At 48.9% G+C, this 18,156-nt stretch overlaps 2 protein-coding genes across 2 annotated transcripts; one reads left to right on the top strand and one right to left on the bottom strand.

Moving 5' to 3' along the window:
- Window positions 1–14,326: 14,326 nt before the first annotated feature.
- LOC119364232 (probable F-box protein At2g36090) lies at window positions 14,327–15,818 on the top strand. Its single transcript, XM_037629663.1, has one exon. It carries the CDS (start codon window positions 14,331–14,333, stop codon window positions 15,225–15,227), a length of 897 nt encoding a protein of 298 aa, XP_037485560.1. The 5' UTR covers window positions 14,327–14,330; the 3' UTR covers window positions 15,228–15,818.
- Window positions 15,819–15,820: 2 nt separating this feature from the next.
- On the bottom strand, window positions 15,821–17,876 carry LOC119364233 (small RNA-binding protein 11, chloroplastic-like). The gene is made up of 4 exons (XM_037629664.1): window positions 17,623–17,876; window positions 16,454–16,522; window positions 16,252–16,358; window positions 15,821–16,097 (listed from the first exon to the last, which is right to left on the bottom strand). Exons 1-4 carry the CDS (start codon window positions 17,753–17,755, stop codon window positions 15,987–15,989), a joined length of 420 nt encoding a protein of 139 aa, XP_037485561.1. The 5' UTR covers window positions 17,756–17,876; the 3' UTR covers window positions 15,821–15,986.
- Between the last annotated feature and the right edge of the window lie 280 nt (window positions 17,877–18,156).

The raw sequence follows: 18,156 nt of genomic DNA, 5'->3' as shown, positions 1-18,156 counted from the left end.
GCGTATATCATGTTCACCATCCGCACTTGCGGGGGGAATCCCTTCTGTCCTCTGTTGTTCGGCGGCCGGGGCTCCTCCTCGTCATCGCTACGCAGCCCCTTGTCTCTGGTTTCGGCACTTAACTTGCTTTCCTGCTTGAACACCCAACAATCCCTGTTGGTGTGGTTGGCTGGTTGTTCGGGGATGCCGTGTATCTGGCACGAGCGGTCGAGTATCCGGTCTAAGTTGGATGGGCCCGGAGGGTTTCTTTTGAATGGCTTCTTCCGCTGACCGGGTTTAGAGCCTCTCAATCCGGCGTTGACTACCGTATCCTCGGTATTGTCGCCGTTAATGCGGTGCTTGTGCTTGTTGTGACGTGACCTGCCATTATTGTCCTTGGTATCCGAATTACCAGGGCTCTTGGTTATGTTATTGCTATGAGCTAGCCAGCTGTCTTCGCCCGCGCAGAAGCGGGTCATGAGTGTCGTAAGGGCTGCCATAGATTTTGGCTTTTCCTGTCCCAGGTGCCGGGCAAGCCATTCGTCTCGGATATTGTGCCTGAAGGCTGCAAGGGCCTCGGCGTTCGGACAGTCGACTATTTGATTTTTCTTGGTTAGGAACCGTGTCCAGAATTGCCTGGCCGATTCCTCTGGCTGCTGGATTATGTCGCTTAGGTCATCGGCGTCTGGTGGTCGCACGTAAGTGTCCTAGAAGTTGTCAAGGAATGCGGTTTCCAGGTCCTCCCAGCAACTAATTGACTCTGCTGGCAGGCTATTAAGCCAATGTCGAGCTGGTCCTTTAAGCTTGAGCGGGAGGTATTTGATGGCGTGTAGATCATCACCGCGGGCCATGTGGATATGAAGGAGATAATCCTTGATCCATACCGCGGGATCAGTTGTGCCGTCATATGATTCAATGTTTACGGGCTTGAAACCCTTGGGGATTTGATGATCCATTACTTCGTCTGTGAAGCATAGTGGGTGTGCGGCGCCCCTGTACTGGGCTATATCGCGGCGCAACTCGGATGAGCTTGGTCTGTTGTATTCGGCCTGGCCGTATTTATCATATCCGGTGTGACGGTTATCATCACGTGATGCGGGGCGCCCATGCGATCCGTAGATCGATCTTGCTTGCCTTGCCTTATTCTCCAATATGTCTCGCAGGTCTGTTGCATCTCCCCGTACTCTGGCATGTTTTGAGCGGTGTCGGGGTGCGGCTTGGGTCGAGGGCCTGAAGGCATCTCTGTCGCGGCCACGGGGTGGCCAATCGGGCGCATCGTACGCTGGTGATGTAGGTTTAGTTGCTTCCTCCTCAAGTTGGGGTAGCAGCCTGCGCTTTGGGTAGCTCTTGGAGGGGCGCTCGAGTTTATACTCTTCGGCCGCCAGGACTTCGGTCCATCTGTCGGCTAGCAAGTCTTGGTCAGCTCTAAGCTGCTGCTGTTTTTTCTTGAGGCTGCGTGCCGTGGCCATAAGCATGTGTTTGAAACGCTATTGTTCGACGGGATCCTCTGGCACGGCGAATTCGCCGTCGTCGAGGCTTGCCTCGTCTTCGGAGGGAGGCATATAGTTGTCGTCCTCAACCTCTCTGTCGTCCGCTCTCTCATGAGGGTTGGCTCCTTCATCCTCCTGCACTGAATCCTGCTGGAGGGGGTTATCTTCGGCACTGTCTGGCGTGTTGTTATCTCCGGTGTCGGATTCGCCGTTCTTGCTTTGGCGGGATTTAGAGCGGCGCCGCTGACGTCGGTGCTTGAGTTGCTTCTTGGAGGGGTCATCCTCCGTTTTTTCCTCGCCATCCCCTGCTTTGGAGGTGTCCACCATGTATATGTCATATGACGAGGTGGCTTTCTAGTTCCCTATAGGTGCTGGTTCTTGGTCGTCTCCTTCATCGGCGTCCATACCGTCGATGTCTTCGGAGTCAAAGTCGAGCATGTCGGTTAAATCGTCGACAGTGGCTACAAAGTGGGTGGTGGGTGGGCCTAGAATTTCTTCGTCGTCCGTATCCCAACCATGTTGACCGTAGTTCGGCCAGGGCTCTCCTGACAAAGAGAGAGACTTTAGTGAATTCAGGATATCACCAAAGGGCGGGTGCTGAAAGACGTCCACGGCGGTGAACTCCATGATCGGAGCCCAATCGGGTTCGATCGGAAGGGGTGCGGAAGATTCGGAGTCCGAAACAGAGTCCGACACCTTGGAGTCACGGGCCTTGCAAAGGACTAGGCTGGTATTCGGCTCTATCGCCATAGAGATTGCGGCTCCTGGGGCGGCGTCCAACCGTCCGTCCCTGGTTAGCGCAGTCGGCTCCAAACTAATGGTCGGAGCGGACTCCTGAGCGGCACTTTGGGCGCTGTCCGGCGGCGGAGCTAGATCATGCCCATCGAGACAGTGCGACGCGCTCGGCCGTGGCTCGAATCCGTCGAAGATCAAGTCCCCGCGAATGTCGGCCGTGTAGTTTAAGCTTCCAAACCTGACCTGATGGCCAGGGGCGTAGCTTTCGATCTGCTCCAGATGGCCAAGCGAGTTGGCCCGCAGTGCGAAGCCGCCGAATACAAAGATCTGTCCGGGGAGAAAAGTCTCGCCCTGGACCGCGTCCTGGTTGATGATCGAAGAAGCCATCGGGCCTAAAGGCGACGACACAGAGGAACTCTCAATGAAAGCACCAATGTCGGTGTCAAAACCGGCGGATCTCGGGTAGGGGGTCTCGAACTGTGCGTCTAGGCGGATGGTAACAGGAGACAAGGGACACGATGTTTTTACCCAGGTTCGGGCCCTCTTGGTGGAGGTAAAACCCTACTCCTGCTTGATTAATATTGATGGTATGGGTATTACAAGAGTTGATCTACCACGAGATCGGAGAGGCTAAACCCTAGAAGCTAGCCTATGGTATGATTGTTGTTCGTCCTACGGACTAAAACTCTCTGGTTTATATAGACACCGGAGAGGGCTAGGGTTACACAGAGTCGGTTACAATGGGAGGAGATCTTCATATCGCATCGCCAAGCTTGCCTTCCACGCCAAGGAAAGTCCCTATCCGGACACGGGACGGAGTCTTTAATCTTGTATCTTCATAGTCCGGGAGTCCGGCCAAAGGTCATAGTCTGGCCATCCGGACACCCCCTAATCCAGGACTCCCTCACAACCCGTGACAAATTTGTTCGGTAACTCACACTTCAGGAGCTCCAACTCCTTAGAGATGCACTGTATCTCATGAGCCTGGTCCAATACAGAACGGTTATCAACCATCCTGTAATCATGGAACTGCTCCATGGCATATAGTTCGCTCCCAGCATCGGTTGCACCGAACTTAGCTTCGAGCGCATCCCACAAGTTTTAGGCAACACGCATATGGAGATATGCGTCAACCAACTTGTCTCCGATCACAGTAAGAATGGCTCCCACAAAGATGGTGGTTGCCTCCCTAAATGCCTTTTCCTGTTCAGGAACAATCATTTCTGTGGGAGACACAGCACCAACCCAGAACACGTTCATTGTTGTGAGCCACAAGGTGGTCCTTGTCTGCCAACGCTTAAAATGCGTCCCAGTAAACTTTTCCGATTTCAGTGTCACAACAAAGCCTTGAATCGAAAAGTGCCTAAAATAAGGTTTTTGGATTGTTGAAAATATTAGCACTTTTCCAATTAGGCTAATCCACGAGTAAACAGTAAGCATGACAAATACAGTATGCATCTCATACTGATTCCTAAGCATACTAGCACGTACAGAACATAGAAGCAAACCGTCTATGAGCAGCACATATACGGCTAGCACAAGCACGAGTAAATGAGGGATGAACAGACCATACCCTCCGGTTGGCCAGGCCAACGCGGCGGCGGCAGCAGCAGCCTCGGCTTCGTTCGTGGCCTTCTTCTTGGAGGCGGCGGCAGCGGCCATGGTGTTGATGCAGGGGAAGTAGTGGAAGTAGAGGCTGACGGAGCTGGGGACGGATCAGGAGTAGTCGCGCCGAGACGCTCCCCAAAAACCTTATTGCCGTTCTCCCGGGCAGGATCTCGAACGGCAGGATTCCGGAGGCACCTGCTCTCCCGACCAACCGTGCACACGGTCATCGGGATGGGGTCGCCGGAGGCAGCACAGAGCAAGGAACAGTAGATGACGGCTAGGTTACGCGAGAGGGAGGGAGTGAACCGAACTAGGTCACTCCACTGGGCAGAGCCTTCTTATATAGGCCGCCAGGTAGAAAGTCGTGGGCCTGGGCGGAGGCCGACGACCGAGTCGACGCACTCCCCGGCAAGGGAGCCTTCTAGCAAGCATCGAACTCCCGGCAAGGGAGTCGACGAATCCCAGCAACGCAAGTCAGACCACAGTCCAACATCTCGGACAGTGGCCCACCTGTTAGCGACTCATTAATTAATCCCTGATTAACTAATTCGTTCCTGAGCGGCAAAAATAAGCTCCGGTTCATTCCCGCAACCCGCGGCGCGCGCGCATCATGACGAGGCGAGGCGAGGCGAGGCGTGGCGAGGCAGGCGACGGAGGAGGAGCGCGCGTGTACCACTCCTCTTCCCAAGCTCCCAATGGCAAGTGGTAGAGCAGCCCTTATAAAGGGGTCTCGACTCTCCTCAACTAGCAAGGTGGGACTAAACTTCTCACCACCTGCCATACCATACATGGGCCTCAAGATTAACTAGGAATCATTGTTCATATGGGCCTAAAGCCCATCCATGATTCAACAAGTACAATCGTATACAGAGCAGATGAAAACTCACGGGCACAAAAATGAGAGAGGCTACTATATGCCTCAAAATTCTTAGTAAAGCCATGGTTAAACTTATCATCGTTGCGCCACCGTAGCTCAACCATAGGCAACATTAAGAAATCCAACCACTGAAGTACCTGCAAAGACCTGTAGAGAAACAAATGTTGTTAAATCGCTGTAATAGTATACTGCCATGTACAACGGAGATTGTCAATTGTGCCAAGCATATCAATAGGAGATCGCCCCGATCTAGACAGACAGTCGCGCTAGTATCATCGACCGGAGCCGATGGACATGCTCGCAAAGGCTCAAAGGAAAAGACTGTTGAAGAAGACGATGTTGCCACTACAGATGCACATGAAACCACGTGGACACACACCAGGTATAACCAACCCGAGTCCATGAAGAATAATAGGGACAAAAACTCTCGGGCTCCTTAACAACACCACACCAAGCAACCCAAGATAGAATTGGAGCCAAAGGACTTATATTTGAGATGACACACCAGGACCGTTGAAGTGGCGTCCAAAAATCTACTGCACAAAAGACAAGAGTAGAGGATCCCCTCCCCTACACCTCACGACATCGAAAGGAGATTAATTTTTTGGCAGCTAGGTTTCTTCATTGAGCCACATTTTTACTTTGTTATGCAGTCAATGTACATGTATCGTTGTAATTATGGCCCCGAATGTCATTTGGACACCTATGGAAAGCTAAGCTTCCTCTCAATTTTTCTCTTTCAAGAAACATGGTATGGACACAAACACTCATAACATGTAAACACACTCATCCCTATGATTATGAATGCATGTACAGTTGTATGTCCTACCCATATGAGCACATTCCAGACTCAGTCATCATGTCTTGAGAATGATGAAGTTACTCCAGGCAGTTCATAGTTGACAGACACATCATAACATTGAAAGAGTAGCGCCGGCAAGCCTGAAATAAATGCAGCAAGTATAAGAGAACATGTATCAAGTCTAAGACTTGTACCCGAGTGGGTTGTTCCACCATATGAAACAAAACCATCTAAGTTATACTTAGTTTGCCTCAAAACTGTTTTTGACTTGGGATGATGGTATAGACAAGGGGGGGAGAGAGAGAGAGAGAGAGAGAGAGAGGAAAGTGTGACTTATTTATTTCTAAAGGGAATTTTGGGTGAAATAGCTGCACAGATCACAGAGTTATTGAATGTTTCCAATAACCTCTCCCATAGTTATGGTTGATAGGATAGCTAGAAATCATTGTACATATATATAGGACTATTATGCTACCAATAATAGAATATTATTCGGTTAACTTCGGCTCCCTACCCTACATAGGGAACGAAACTTCTATGAACCGGTACCTAAACAAAGAAAAAGGAAAAAAAGACAACTTTACCCGACGGCCCGACCTAACTCCTCCACCACCCATATTCTACCTTGCTTCTGTGCCCGCCATCTCCCTCTAGCCCCGGCACGTGGATCCTCTAGCACTCTTACCGACCACCGTACTCCCTTACTGTCTGTCACCCGCATTTATGCCACATGCTCCCCATAACCGCATCCCGCCACTGTGCTCACCATCATCGGATCCAGCACTCTATACCACTAGTCGACCCCACAACCAAATATCGGCACCCATTCACCAACACCAGAGCCGCACATCCCCCATCATAGGATCATGGCCGCACGATCACCACGCCAGCCTTCCCCCTGTGCCAGATCCTGGTCGTAGGCTATGTGCCTCCCCCATCGCCCAGATCCCATCTATGTGCCTCCCCTAGCTGTTGGGGAACATAGTAATTTCAAAAAAAATCCTACGCACACGCAAGATCATGGTGATGCATAGCAACGACAGGGGAGAGTATTGTCCACGTACCCTCGTAGACCAAAAGCCGAAGCATTATGACAACGCGGTTGATGTAGTCGTACGTCTTCATGATCCGACTGATCCAAGTACCGAACGTACGGCACCTCCGAGTTCAGCACACGTTCAGCTCGATGACGATCCCCGGACTCCGATCCAGCAGGGTGTCGGGGATGAGTTCCGTCAGCATGACGGCGTGGTGACGATGATGATGTTCTATCGATGCAGGGCTTCGCCTAAGCTCCACAATGATATGACCGAGGTGGAATATGGTGGAGGGGGGCACCGCACACGGCTAAGGAACGATCACGAAGATCAACTTGTGTGTTCTGGGGTGCCCCCCTGCCCCCGTATATAAAGGAGCAAGGGAGGTGCGGCCGGCTAGGAGGAGGGCGCGCCAGGAGGAGTCCTACTCCCACCGGGAGTAGGACTCCCCCCCTTTTCCATGTTCGACTAGGACTTGGGGGGAAAGAGAGAGAGAGGGGAAAGGAAAGGGGGGGCGCCCCCCCCCCTCCTTGTCCAATTCAGACTTGGGGGGGAGGGGCGCGCGGCTGCCCCTTGGCCTCCTCTCCTCTTCCTCCACTAGGCCCATTAAGGCCCATTAAGTTACCGGGGGGTTCCGGTAACCTCCCGGTACTCCGGTAAAATGTTGATTTCACCCGGAACACTTCCGATGTCCAAACATAGACTTCCAATATATCAATCTTCATATCTCGACCATTTCGAGACTCCTCGTCATGTCTGTGATCACATCCGGGACTCCGAACAACCTTCGGTACATCAAAACATATAAACTCATAATGAAATTGTCATCGTAACTTTAAGTGTGCGGACCCTACGGGTTCAAGAACTATGTAGACATGACCTAGAACTATTTCCGGTCAATAACCAATAGCGGAACCTGGATGTTCATATTGGCTCCTACATATTCTACGAAGATCTTTATCGGTCAAACCGCATAACAACATACGTTGTTCCCTTTGTCATCGGTATGTTACTTGCCCGAGATTCGATCGTCAGTATCTCAATACCTAGTTCAATCTCGTTACCGGCAAGTCTCTTTACTCGTTCTGTAATACATCATCTCACAACTAACTCATTAGTTGCAATGCTTGCAAGGCTTAAGTGATGTGCATTACCGAGAGGGCCCAGAGATACCTCTCCGACAATCGGAGTGACAAATCCTAATCTCGAAATACGCCAACCCAACAAGTACCTTCGGAGACACCTGTAGAGCACCTTTATAATCACCCAGTTACGTTGTGACATTTGGTAGCACACAAAGTGTTCCTCCGGTAAATGGGAGTTGCATAATCTCATAGTCATAGGAACATGTATAAGTCATGAAGAAAGCAATAGCAGAATACTAAACGATCAAGTGCTAACCTAACGGAATGGGTCAAGTCAATCACATCATTCTCCTAATGATGTGATCCCGTTAATCAAATGACAACACATGTCTATGGTCAGGAAACATAACCATCTTTGATCAACGAGCTAGTCAAGTAGAGGCATACTAGTGACACTCTGTTTGTCTATGTATTCACACAAGTATTATGTTTCCGGTTAATACAATTCTAGCATGAATAATAAACATTTATCATGATATAAGGAAATAAATAATAACTTTATTATTGCCTCTAGGGCATATTTCCTTCACTAGCCCCACCATGACAGATCCATTGCCTCCTTCCATGGCTTTGTGCCACGGTTCCTCCCTTGAGACTTCCCCGCTGCTAAACTCGTGTCTCCCGCAACTTGTAAACACCATCTTTGACTGCCAGCTCGCACTACGGTGGGGCATGCTTCACCGGAGTAAGCACGAGATGAGAGTGCAGCGGTAGTGTTGGTAGGCAGTCGGGCCCGTAAGAGGGGTGTGGTGGTGATGAGCCATAGCTATAACATCTGGGTTAATAGGATTGATTAACTGCTCATATCAACAAGGAGTACATTCTTTTTCAGGAGACCATCCGCAAGGAACCTCAAAGTTAAGGAGCGTTAGAGTTAAGTGTGTTCGGCTTGGAGCAATCTGAGGATGGGTGATCGACTAGGAAATTGATCTGGAGTGTGCATGAGTGAGGATAAAGTGCACAGAAAAGACTACTGTTGATCTATGGAGCCAGTCTAGATCCTAGGTGCTAGCCAGGTGTAGCGGCCTTATATTCGATAGCTAGTCCTAGCGAATTACAACAGCCACGTCACCCGACACTTGGCATGTGTGCATTCATTGTGTGTGCTCGTGCGTACAGTATGTGTGTTCGTGAGTGCGCGCTTGTGTGAACTGTGTGTGTTCGTTCGTTAAGTGTGTTTTGGTTGTAACTCCTCCCCCTCTCTCTTTTCTTATATGTTTTGGTGTATAACACGTGCTCGAGAAAAAGGTTTTGTGTATCACATAGTTCATTTATAAATACTCGGGAAGTTCAAAAACCAAAGATCCAGAAGTTCAAAAACATGTAAGAAACGAAAAATGTACATTGAAAGTTTACTGGAAACAGAGAACATACACATACATGAAAACACAGAACTGGTAAAGTTCAGATAACAAAAACTAAGAAGTTCAGACATGAAAACACAGAAATTTCAAGAACCATCCTTGAGAAATTCGCTTTGAAAAATCTAGAGAAATCACGTTTTTTTAGAATGTTATGGGTATACAACTTAGAAGAGCCCTAGCCTCCAGAAGGGATCGGGGGGGGGGGTCGAAGGAAGGTCTTTGCTATGCCATCATCTCAACCAAGGATACTCCGACATCAACCATCGTCATCCCTGTCCCCTATTCATCCCTTTGTAATATCAAACCCTAGGTGAAAACCTATGTGTATTACTTTGATCGTTCATACATACTTGCCGTTATTTATCTTGTGATGCTTCTCATCTCTATGTCTAGGTAATACCCTTAGTTCTCAGGGATATGAAGGAACCCTAGTATGTTTAGGTGTTGTACGTCGATATGATTCGACATACTATTTCTATGTTTATGCTGATAATCTTCCCGATGTTGCGTGAAGTCGACCACTCAAATTTTTTCCTTAGGTGCGTGAAGGTCATTACCAGTGGTGCGATGGTGGATTTGCGGAGGTATTGCGGTGACAGAAGCTATCTTCTTCCTTTCATGTTTGTTTGATAGGGGATTGTGGGAGACCTTTAGTTGTGTCCATGGGGAAACCCATAATCACTGTTCTCTAACCTGTTGTGGGAAGGAACGGTGGTGGAGTATGTGATACGTGGTTGCAGTATGTATGCACATATCTGTACTTGGCTCTAACCAGTTATAAAAACATAGTTAGTGGCTTAGTTATCCAAATCTAGAACAATGCTCAACACATAGGTTATGTTAGTCAAATACTAGTGGGGAAACCGAACTCCCTAAGAATGCCTTAGCCCTATCGATTTCATAGTTACAACTTACCCTCTTATGCCCTTTTATTTAGTGTTTTACTTTACTTTCAGCCGCTAATCACTTGCAATATTTTCAAGCTTCGTTTACGCTTTTCCTTGGAGTGTCATTAACTTGCAGTCACATCTTTGTAAGCCTCTACAAGAGGCAAATACCATTTCTTGTGCTCCCTATGGGATCAATCTCTTGCTTTGAAAAAGCTATAACTATACTTTGTGCATATGCAGATCATTAATGATCAATCTAGCGAATGAGGGCGGTAACCTACCACATTGCCGCCCTAGCCACTTCCTTGATGGTGGAGGACTTTGCTTCAATGTGGATGCCTCCAAAACTTCATTATTGAAGAAAGTGCGCTCCAGGTCAAAGAAGAGATGGGCGCACGCTTTAAGTCTAACACCACAAGGCCTTCTTTTTCTCCAAATGAAGTCCTTGATGTCGATGGGGATAACAAAATGTTTTCGCATCCCAAGCCAACCACCACTCCATTCTACAATATCGCAAAGCATTCCTATGCACCTCAACCCACCCCTTGTCCACATATTAATTCTCATGGTTCACTGCCTCCTTTGAATACTAAAGACTTTGCTAAGTGGAATCTCGGTATGGAGTTTCACATTTGCGGTGCCTCGATGCAACTTTGGTGGGTGACCATAAATGGTTGCAAGCCTAAGGACCCGGCAAGTCTTACTCCAAGGGAATTCGGATGACTAACTTAATGGCACCGCACTCAACACTTCATCCGTGACTGGTGAGTATCGAGACTCCAGTGCTCTCCTCAAGACCTCAAAGGAGACTTGGGATTGCCTTGATGACATGTTCCAAGGTGAAGTTCATATTTATCTCGCAAAAAAAGGTGAAGTTCATATTCAAAGATCTAGGTTGGATTTGCTAAAGTAAGAGGCCAATTTGATTGTGAAGAGTGATGGTGAGACCACCAAAGAGGTATATTGAAGGTTGAAGACTCTTGTTTTCGATTTGAGGAACTTTGGGTGTACTTGAGTGGTTGATCTTTTTTTTCATTGACAAGTTTCTCGGGGCCATGGTTTTGGTCGATAATAGTATGTTCATGTTCATTCATCAACGACCGGACTTTGAAACCATTTCTCCCAATGAAGTAGTGGCAACCTTCGCCACCCATTATCCGTTGAAGGTTAAGTTAAACCAAGCCATTGCAATTGCTCGCAGGACCAAGAGCACAAATCTCGCTTTGATGGCCTAGAAGGTGCTTGTGCATGCACTAAGATAAGAAGAAGAACGTCCTAAAGAAGAATGTGATGGCGGTACTTGCCCGATAACTGACTTTGAGGAAGACTTAACTCTCTTGATCAAGAAATATGTGTGCACCATGCAAACGAATGGAAGAATCTCAAGGACAAGTCCTTTGTAAGAAATGCTGCAATTGTGATAGTCCACAACACTATGTTGTGGATTGACCCTATGAATGAAGAGAAGACAAGATCGAGAAGCTCGTTCTCAAGAAGTTCTCCAAGTTCACCAAGAGCAAGGATGACAAGACAGTTGTTCATGAGGAGTACAGGTTTGACGACGAGGAGACCAGCGATGGGGATAATGTGGGTACAACTGCCATTATTGTGCAATCCACTTCCTCCCCCTCTACCGCCAGCCTCTTCGACACCCCCAATGAGAATAAGCCCATCACTTATCGGTGCCTCATGGCTAAAGAGGTACTAGCAAAGTCCTCCTCTAACCCACCCCATTTCAGTCTCAAATCTTCTACTACTTTGTATGCTTCATGTAACGACGATATGGAGGATGAATGTGAAGGTCGTGTGAATGATGATGAGGATGCCTCGTTGACCTTTATCAAAACTCTTCGGGTGAGGCTCTTGCTCGTTTTAGCATTCTCTTGAAGTTACTTGTCGAACAGGATGAGTACATTGAGAATGTTGAAAACCTCCTTATAGAGGAAAAAGAGATAATGAAGTCCTCGAGCAACAGACCACATGTTGCAACGCAGCATCGCTAGCAAGCCGTGGCAGCGTGTCTGTAACTGGCCATCCGTTGCAACGTAGCATCGCCGCCAACGTGCCATCAACGTCCTTGTAGTCTCGCATGTAGCAAAGCGAGGTGAACAGTGGACATGGATGCGGCATCAGAGTCTAGGTTGCAGCTAGGTGTTGCCCCAGGAAGCCGCTTGCAATGGCAATGCCAATTTGCAACATGGATGTTGTTGTGCTTGCAACACTGCCACCCCCTTTCTTGTTGCATCTGGTGCTTACTCCCTTACAGCAGCGGTGACATCCTGGCCGCGAGCTATGGGAGCTGGTGATGGGCGGCAGGGAGATACAAGAGGGAAGAGGAGGGATGCGAGGGTGCCCGAGGAAAAAGAAATAAACATATGGATGTGATCGCGAGAAGACAAGGCCGTAATCAGCCGATTGTTTCTGAACATTCCCTAAGAAATGCTATTTGGGCAGACATTAACCTGAATGCTTAATCTACCCAATATTCCCGGTGAGTGGTGGAAAGTACCTGCAGACTGTAGAGTAACATTCAAATTGTGGGTTTAGCTGCAATATGTTGGGCTCTTTGGAACAAGGAACGTTTTGAACATAAGTTGATTAGATCTCCCACTGAGTTAACCTGTTATGCATGTTTCCTTTATTTATTTGGGAAGTTTGCAAGGTGAAGCTGTCACGGATTTGAGGGGCTGCTCATCTACAAGCTGAAGCTCTGCGACATCAGCAAGCGATCGGGAGGAGCCGAGGAGGCAAGTAACGAGCTGCGGACGGATTCTAGCTTTGGGGGGCAAGGATGAAGATGTTAATACTAACTTGTTACTCAATCTGACGTTACACGTTCTGAGAGCTAGGTACAGTACAGAATACAATTACATCGAGATTAACCAAAACATATTCTTCAACTTGTAAAAGAAAAAAGCAGGTATCACAGAAGATTGCACCAAAACCCGTACTGAAATTGTTGTCGCGTGGATGAAAACCAAACTTGTAAGATGAGTTCTCGTGCATGATCATTCTAGCTGCTAAGAACTTACCCAGTTTGTGCAACCCATTCTCTATTGAGGGGTTCTAGAAGAACCAGCGCCCCCAAGTTCGATGTGGCAAGGTTCACATGCCATGATGGCCAGCCATGCTTGCCATAAAGAGATTAGGACTGAAAGACCTAGATAATGATGTCACAGAGACCCATAATATAAGCCACTCGGGTCTTAATCATTTGCCTAGTCAATCTTATGACAAAACTGATCTTATTGCGAGAACGACATGCATTTGGTTAGCGAAATAGATAGATTCTTTAGAAAGAGCAAACTCGCATCTTAATTTATTTGTCTCCGGTCATTCGCTCTTAGTCAATCCTGACAAGGACTGCGGCCATACTCCGGTTTCGAAAGTTGAAAGCTGAGGAGCAGAGGTCCTGGTAATCTCATCATGTGGCTTAGACACGGAATCATAAACTCCCGCGTTAACGCTCCCATTTTGACATGAAATCTCCGAGCTGACTCAATAGTATCTCGAGAAGAAAAGGCACGTGGTTTCAGTGGTCTGAAGAAGAAGAGAAAAAAATACGCGTGGTTTGAGCCTCCTATGATACGCAAGACATTAATCTCCTCCAACTGCCCCTTGGCCAGCGGCACAGACGCCGATCGATCGCCCGAGGAAGATACAGTACATGGACATATGGACTCTTCTCAAGAGAAACGATGGATGTGCATTGACGCAGTTAAGTAGTCCCTGGCACACTGTCCGCGGAATTAAAGCCTTCCCATGCACCAGACTATCTCAAGAAACTCCGACGGCTACTACTACCTATCATCCCAGCACGTACGGTCGTAAGGTTCATGAGATGAATGGTACGCCACGCGACGCCACACGAGAGCACGTCGCCTGCGTTTACATGAATGATGAACCGGCCGCCCCTCACCAGCATGTGGAGAAAAATGTTGGGCCGGCTAATTTATCATGTGCACAGGCCCGAGACTGTAGATTTGCCGGTCTCCGCTTCTCAGGGTCTCTGAATAGTGGATGCGGAGATACAGACCACTGCACAATCGATCTCGGAGCTCAACTGGATCGGAAAGAGAGACGTGAGATCTGATGTGAAAGAGGAATGGCAGGCAGGCTGCGCCCTCAGTTACGGGGACCCCCATTGACCAAGTGCCACGCGTGCAGCCGGCACGGCCTGAGCCGGACGAGCGCCGACGCGTGCAGCCTGCGCGCCTGCCACCGCGCACTGCCGCGCCACTGTACTGTACATCGCGAAATTATACTGGTCGGGCCGTCGTTTCCGCGGAAACAGGGCGCGCTTCCTCGCCATCTATATAGCCCGCCACGCACAGCCAAGCGAGGCACTCTCATAGTAGTTCCCATCGTCGATCTCCACTTCTCCAGGAGCCGAACGAAACGACATGGTGGCTACGATCGAGGACCTGCACGCGGACGTGCTGGCCTGCGCGCTGCGCCGCCTGGACGGCCGGTCGCTGGCCGCCGCGAGCTGCGCGACGGCCGGGCTCCGCGCGCTCGCCGCGGACCCGGACACGTGGCGCGCGCTCTGCCTCGCCGAGTGGCCGTCCCTCGCGGCCCAGCACGGGCTCCTCTCCGCGGTGCCGCCGCGCCGCCTCTTCGCCGACGCGTCCCCTTTCCCGTGCCCGGACGCTGGGGAGCTCGGCGCTGGCGGGCTCCCCACGAGGCTCGTCTCCGCGGTGGACGTGTACTACAGGGGCGCGCCCGTGCTGTCCCGCGTGGTGGAGACGCCCGCGTCGTCGCCGTGGTTCCTCAGCTCGCCGTTCCGCGTCGAGGCCGTGGACTGCAAGAAACCGGCGCCGGTGGCAGCGGCGTTCTCTCCGGCGGAGCTCGAGCTGAGCTGGGTGGTCGTAGACCCCGCCCGCGGCCGGGCGGTGAACGTGTCGAGCAGGCGGGCGGTGGCCCTGGGCCGGCACTGGTACACCGGCGAGATGCTGGTGCGATTCGCGGTGGTGCTGGGCGGGTGCAACTTCGAGACCACCGTGGCCTGCTCCGAGGAGGCCGGACACGTCAGCGAGGTCAGCCTCGCCGTGGAGAACGCCGACGGCGCCGCTGTGAGCGGCGAGGGCGCCCTCCGGCTCCTCGCCGCGGCAATGGAGGGGCGGAGGAGGGGAGGCGAGAGAGAGCGGGAGGAGGCCAAGGCGAGGTACGAGGTGTTCGTCAAGAACAAGAAGGGGAGGAAGGAGAGCAAGGCGCGAAGAGAGGTGCTCGTTGACCTGTGCTGCTCCGCCGCCAGCGCCGTCGCCGTGCTGGCCTTCTTCGCCACCGTCGTGCTCCGGTGACAGGTCCTTTTTGCCACCGACGGGCGGATCCAGGCAGCAATGAGTTCATTCATGCATGATGTAGGTGCACAGTAGGCATCATGCGGGAAATGAATTGTTTTGTGTAAGATTCCTATATGGTATTTCTGCGCTCCAAGTAAGACAGCATCAAGCAAGAACTAACGTGTATTTACATCTTCTCCCTGGCAGCTAGAGTGTTACATCCATTCTAGTGACAAAGTTTTCCTCCTAATAAATTTAGGTGAAAATGACAGAGAAGTGGAGAGACAGAAAAATCTGCCAATGCGTTCACAAATTCGTACCATCAAGCAATGTGACATTCAAATGACACAGTTCTCCTTAGGTATGGGGGCAAAGTTTCTACCATTGAGTACATTGGCAGCCACAGTACGCAAGTACGATCAAAATCTACTGTTCCCCACCTACAGCAATTAATGAAGTTTATTTAAAGTACTCCTGCTAAGTAGGAACAGCAAAGCATTGGCTCCAGGGAGCCATGGGGAAAACATTGTTCTAGCACAGGATTGTATCAGACACCTGTCGATGTCGACGAGGTTAAAGAACAGCAACATTATCTGATATGCTCTTCGATGTGTTGTTCTTGCAGACCATAAAATTCAGCACAATATTACGCGTCGATTACATTAGAAAAATATATGTTCTTGCAAAACATAAAATTCAGCATAATTACACACAGGCTTTTCTCTAACAGCGTCGCAATCTACCTTATTTATATTATCATCAACACAACACGCATTTTCAGGTGTTGCCGACTGGCTTAGGAGGGCCTCTTGCTATTGGAACTACGTCTGCAGCACGGTCCTGTTTGGCCTTTGCAATGTCGACATATATAACTCGCCCATTCAGTACCTGTTGCAAGCTTGCATTGCTCAGGTCTTCTTTTTTTTCAAATGGAGCGGCAAAAATACAGATTACTAATATACTGAACTAGCGACAGCACTATATTGATAAAGGCACAGCTCCTGCTAGTTCTTCAAAAGAAGTAAAGAAAAGAAAAACTTGCCTTGCCGTTCATCTCTTCCCGTGCTTTATTGGCTTCTTCCTCGGAGGCAAATTTCACAAAGCCGAATCCTTTTGATCGGCTGGTCATCTTATCCGTGACAATGGTTGCTGAGCTCGAATAATAACAAGTTGCAACTTAGATCGCAACAACAAGCAAAACAACTAGCAGCGGAAGTTTGTTCTGGCAAGGGATGAGGATAAACCTTCTAATACTTGGCCATAACGCGTGAAAGCTTCTGCTAGGCTGTCTTCCGTTGCAAATTGTGACAAGCCTGTAAAACGATTAAAAAACCAAGACCGTGTCAGAGAGGCAGTTCCTAAATTGCATATAACAACTGTATCCAACTTGAACAGAGCCCAACGATTCTCAAATATGTAGGTTCTTTGATCCAGTAATAATTTTCAGCTTGGATGGAGTGAGAGAAAAATATTTTTTACACCAATCAACTGAGAAATATATTAGTGCTAAAACCCAGAGTACTTGCAAGAAGAACATGAAATGAACTGAAATTAGTATGTTAAGTGTTAACCCATGATAGTTCATTGTAAATCAGAAGCAACTAACAAAAGCTTATATATTGTAATAAAATCTAGTCATAATGATAGGAAAATTTTGAAGTTACAATAGTAAATTTGACCTTTTAGTTAAATTTACTTCGGCTCTTTTAGTTAAGTTAAGTAATGTATAACAAATGCTAGTTTGAATTACTTCAGCTCTTTAAGTTAAATTTACCCGTTTTTGGAAAGATAGTAAACCTCCTATTAATCAAATTTACCTAAGTAACCTGATCACTCATGTGGCATTTATAATGGAGCAAGAGGTATTCCATAGTTTTGGTTATAAAAGCACAAGTAACCACAAGAGCGTAAGCCCCCTACATGGCAGGTCCTACTCACTATTGGCATATTGGAGCAGGCATTTTACGAGTAAAAAAGGAAGATACAGAACATTCAGTTACCCATATTGACTTGATAAACAAAATGTCTGCTAAAAGATGGGCTCCATCTCCTAAACTTATTCCCGAGAGCACTAGTTGGCACTTAATAGCAAAACAAAATGAGTAACCACGTATGGCCAAGCATCTATTGAAGACCACCACAGGTAAAACACAAGCAGCAGCACTGGCAAATAGCACGATTTTAATTTGTCGAACAAAGCATGAAACTGCCGCCTACACGAGCATTTCGTCGAACACTTGCTATGCATGCGTCCACGGAGCCACGGGCGCATTCACACGCTTCTTGTAACCACTGCACGCGTGAGAGTCGACGGAGAACAGCGGGTTGAACTGAGACTGGCCGGAGATGAGACGTAAGGGGAGGATGTGCGGTGCGCGTCAGGAAACGGGAGTGGAGGGGTGAAGACTTTAACCTCCGATGAAGAGCTTGTGTGTGATGCCGCGAGAGTGCGTGAGGAGCAGCGGGCGCGTGGCGGCGCCGGCGAGGACCCGCGTGGAGGTGAAGGCCAGGCGGCGGGAGGCCTCACGCAGCGCCGCCATGGCCATGGCTCTGCCCTCTTTCCTTTCCTTGGGGAAGCGGGGTGAGTCGGCTGGGGGGACGGAGCCGGGAGAAGCGGGCGGCCAGTTCGTCGCTAGGTCTTAAGAGAACTGGGAGCTGTCGCGGGGCAGAAATCGCACATCCAGTTTTAAAAAACATCAGCTTCTCATGGAAATAGGGATCGGAATACTCTAATTCGCACTTTTGCTGCAGAGAAAGTAGAGAACTCAAAATAGACCTGGAGAACAGGCCTCTTCGGTTCAAAAAGTTTTCATATAAAATTTGATTGCATCTCAAAAAATAGATTGTGAGGTCATTTTGAAGTACCTTTTATAGAATATTCTCCATTGACTTAACTTGCTGAAGTATTACTTTGTATATTATCAATACAAAGTTTTGTTCCTTTGCT

The sequence above is a fragment of the Triticum dicoccoides genome, chromosome 2B (assembly GCF_002162155.2).
Source record: "Triticum dicoccoides isolate Atlit2015 ecotype Zavitan chromosome 2B, WEW_v2.0, whole genome shotgun sequence".
NCBI classification, from domain to species: Eukaryota; Viridiplantae; Streptophyta; class Magnoliopsida; order Poales; family Poaceae; genus Triticum; species Triticum dicoccoides.
Note: the sequence above shows the minus strand (reverse complement) of the source record. Positions and strands in the feature narration are given on the sequence as shown.